Source organism: Aphanomyces invadans (assembly GCF_000520115.1).
Source record: "Aphanomyces invadans strain NJM9701 unplaced genomic scaffold supercont1.7, whole genome shotgun sequence".
Taxonomy (NCBI): domain Eukaryota; phylum Oomycota; class Saprolegniomycetes; order Saprolegniales; family Verrucalvaceae; genus Aphanomyces; species Aphanomyces invadans.
Window position 1 is genome coordinate 2,065,615 of NW_008580152.1, and position 3,367 is coordinate 2,068,981.

Consider the following 3,367-nt stretch of genomic DNA (forward strand, 5'->3'; position numbering starts at 1 on the left):
ACGTCCTTCTAAACATTCGATCCATGCTGTAGACGACACCGACCTGACCTTTTTCGGTTTGTATCCTCGGTTGTCTTGGTCTGATGGATACGTAGAATGGTCCGCAATGGAGCCTCAGGTCATTGCGTGCCACGCAGCCAACACGCTGCGTCAATCGATAGACAAATTCCACCACCTCGACGACCACGTTCTTGACTGCCTCGATGTCATGGGGCAGTGCTGTCAATTTCGGACAGAATTCCGCGATCGAATGGTACGGTGCTGAGCTGTACGGTGGGATGGGTTCGATGGCGGACTTGCCAGGTCGACATGCCGACGTTTGAGTGGATTGCTCGCATCTTTCCCCACTTTTCGTCCGTTCCTACCGTGCTGGAAAAGACTCTGGGGCTTGTCGGCTATTTGGTCAAGGACAATGGTACGTGCATCCAACGTCCATCGTCGAGCGCTCCTGCATGCATGCCATGGATGTGGGAATAGAGTCGGGGAAACAGATCTTCATGGCCATTCAAGGCATCCCAACCGTCCTCGAGCTCATGGAGGCCAACTTGACGAGCGAAGGACTCGTCCGCGAAGCGTGTTACTTGCTGGCAGCGCTGTGCCAAAACTTTCGTACGACAACGGTAGATTCGTTCTTGTCGTGGACAACTCTCTTGTTCAGGGCCAGCCCAGCAACACATGGGCGTCAATATGGGCATCAAGGTCATGTCCAAGGTGCTCGTGGCATTTCCGTATCATCCCCAAGTGCTGTACTGGGCTTGCTTGACGCTTGGCAACGTTGCTTGTGACTATGGTACTACGTGGCGTGCTGCGTTGTCGTCTCGGACGAGACCGAGAGACGGATGCCCGTAGAACCCAACCAAGCCCGCGGACAAAAGTACCACATTGTCGACTGCCTTGTCCAGTCCAAGATCACGTTCATCTTGAAACTCAACTCACTCGAAGAAGCGATCGAGAAGGAAACCCAGTTGATTGCTCGCCTGGCTGCGACCGCGATCGGGGAAGAAGTCCGGAACGAAATGGATTTACACGATCACCGCCGACAAAGTATGTTCGCCGCCCCCTCGGCCGTCGTGACGTAGCTGTCTCGCGCCACATTTTCGTGGCAATCGTCACACGAACATGTGAACGATCTAGGTCTGCTCGACATGTACAACTTTATGAAAAGCGAGAACGTGCTGGGGGTGGCCAATTACGCGCTGGAGTATATGATGAATGACAGTCAAAAGGAAGTTCAAGCACGGACCAAGCAAATGGTGCGTCCCGGGACGATCGTGCCGCTCAACAGAGATACACCGCGGCGATGCTGACGTGCCTGATGGTCTGCTTGCGTAGGCCACGCGCATTGTGACGATTCGACTCGGTGCGGCGATGGAACACTGGCATCGGCAGTCTCAAAAGGTGCTTCAAGGTCGCATCATTCGGCGATTTGTAAATGGAATGACCGAGCAAACACTGTACTCGGCATTTCGGACGTGGGAATTGACGACGCGGGAGCTACGAGTCGAGCAGTCGACGTTGGCGTACCGAGCAAAACAAGGGCTTATCTTGGACTTGAGCAAGAAGAAGCGCCAAGAGCGATATAGGATGCTCGTTGACAGCAAATAAAGGTTCGACATGCGCATACACGACTGAACTGAACGGTGCAATATCATCGACAATGCCAACGGCTCGACATACCAAAGCCGAACGGTCTACCGGCCCGTTTGTATCGCGCGCCAGGCACAGAATACGATAATATCACTGTTCGATCTGAACCACTTCCAATTCCAGACCCATTTCACATCCCCCGTTCAGACACGCCGCCGGCAAGGCCATTACGGGGGCCTGTACCTCAACGTGAGGCGGCGAAAAGTGGGCAGATGACAGCAGTGTTGATCCAATTTGCCATTTCGCCACAAGGGCACCACAGCAGTCAAGATGGAAGTGGCAATGCACACTGTCGCAGCAATGTTGTGACTTGGCTAAGCACCTTCACGGCGCAGTAATATCTGATCATCTCTCTGTACTGCTCCGTACAGGATTCGAGGCATTACGTTCCTCAAAATCTCGTCCACAGAACCGCACTGTCCTGGAACGATGTGCAATGTCGCTCTTCCACTTGGAAGGACACGTCGTGCCATGCTCAACCTGCAAAGGAAGCCTCCAGGGAGTTGTCAACTACATGCGCCTGCGAAGGCAATTCCATGCGCTGCTTCGCGTTCTTGCACAGCCCAGTGGTCTGCGCTGTATGAAGTGGCCTCGATCCGTGCAATTGCTGGCTGTTGTGGCGAGAGCTTCACAATGTACATGTACGATTCCAAAGGACGTCGCTGCAAAGTACACTTGCTCATCAAGGAAAAAAGGTTTGAAATGCATGACGACCTTGTGCATCATGTGATGAGCATCCATTGCCCTGACCACTACCGAGTATGATCCCACTATCCTGATGTCGTGCTTCGGCATGTGCATGTGTGTCAACAGTTCGATTTCATGCGACCGATACACAACAGCCTCGCGGTGCTGGTGGCCGCAGCAGGGGCGGCGGCGGATCGGCAGCTGACAGAGACCCAGCTAGATGCCCAAGCCAAGGCAATTGTGGACAAAATGGTACAGTGCCGATGCTCGTAGCCAAAATCGTAACCTTCGTTCCCTCTACTCTGTAGTCGCTGGAGCAAATCCTTGGCGAGATGACCCAAATCGACCTCAGCGTAGCCAACACTGCGGCCAAAGTCGACGAATTTGCCCAGCTCAACGTTGGATCGTACTTTAACTTCATTGGGATGGGGTGGAAGGGAAATCGTGTGACAGCCAACACGGAAGAATGGCGCGCCAAGCTGACCGAGATGCAAGACATTCACATGAAACGAAACAAGGTGCCCATGATGTTTGGAATCGATTCGGTCCACGGCGCCACATACGTCGACGGGTCGGTGCTCTTTCCCCAGAGCATCAACACGGCCGCCGCGTTCAACCCGACTTTGGCCGAAGGCCTTGGCAAATACATGGCCCGCGACACGAAAGCGGCGGGCATCCCATGGATGTTTGGGCCGACGCTGGACGTCACGCGCCACAAGCACTGGCCACGTGTGTACGAAACATTTGGTGAAGACCCGACTGTTGTCGCGAAAATGGGCAAGGCCGTCATCGAAAGCATTCAAAAGCAACGGGTTGCGGCGTGCTTCAAGCACTTCATCTCGTACTCGGACCCAACGACCGGTCTTGACCGGGACAACTCGGAACTGAGCTCCTACGAAATTCTCAACTACTTTATGCCGCCATTCAAGGCGGCAGTCGAAGCCGACGTGTGGAGCGGCATGGGGACGTTTGTTGCGCTAAACAACGTGCCATTGGCCGCCAATGAACTCATGCATAAGGGATTGCTTCGAGG

The 3,367-nt window shown here is 54.1% G+C and overlaps 2 protein-coding genes across 2 annotated transcripts in view; both read left to right on the plus strand.

Annotated features, from left to right (window-relative positions):
• The window catches only part of H310_04743 (hypothetical protein), a gene marked incomplete at both ends in the record, with an annotated part of 4,110 nt that extends 2,505 nt beyond the window's left edge, over positions 1-1,605 (plus strand). The window contains 7 exons of the mRNA XM_008869203.1: positions 96-253; positions 304-415; positions 478-609; positions 659-790; positions 850-1,044; positions 1,135-1,253; positions 1,333-1,605. Of these exons, the coding sequence (XP_008867425.1) occupies positions 96-253; positions 304-415; positions 478-609; positions 659-790; positions 850-1,044; positions 1,135-1,253; positions 1,333-1,605 (1,121 nt within the window). The remainder of the gene's footprint in view (positions 1-95; positions 254-303; positions 416-477; positions 610-658; positions 791-849; positions 1,045-1,134; positions 1,254-1,332) is intronic.
• A 1,061-nt stretch (positions 1,606-2,666) lies between these two features.
• H310_04744 (hypothetical protein) overlaps positions 2,667-3,367 on the plus strand; it is a gene marked incomplete at its 5' end in the record, with an annotated part of 3,253 nt that continues 2,552 nt past the window's right edge. Inside the window, one exon of the mRNA XM_008869204.1 lies at positions 2,667-3,320. Coding sequence (XP_008867426.1) covers positions 2,667-3,320 — 654 coding nt within the window. The remainder of the gene's footprint in view (positions 3,321-3,367) is intronic.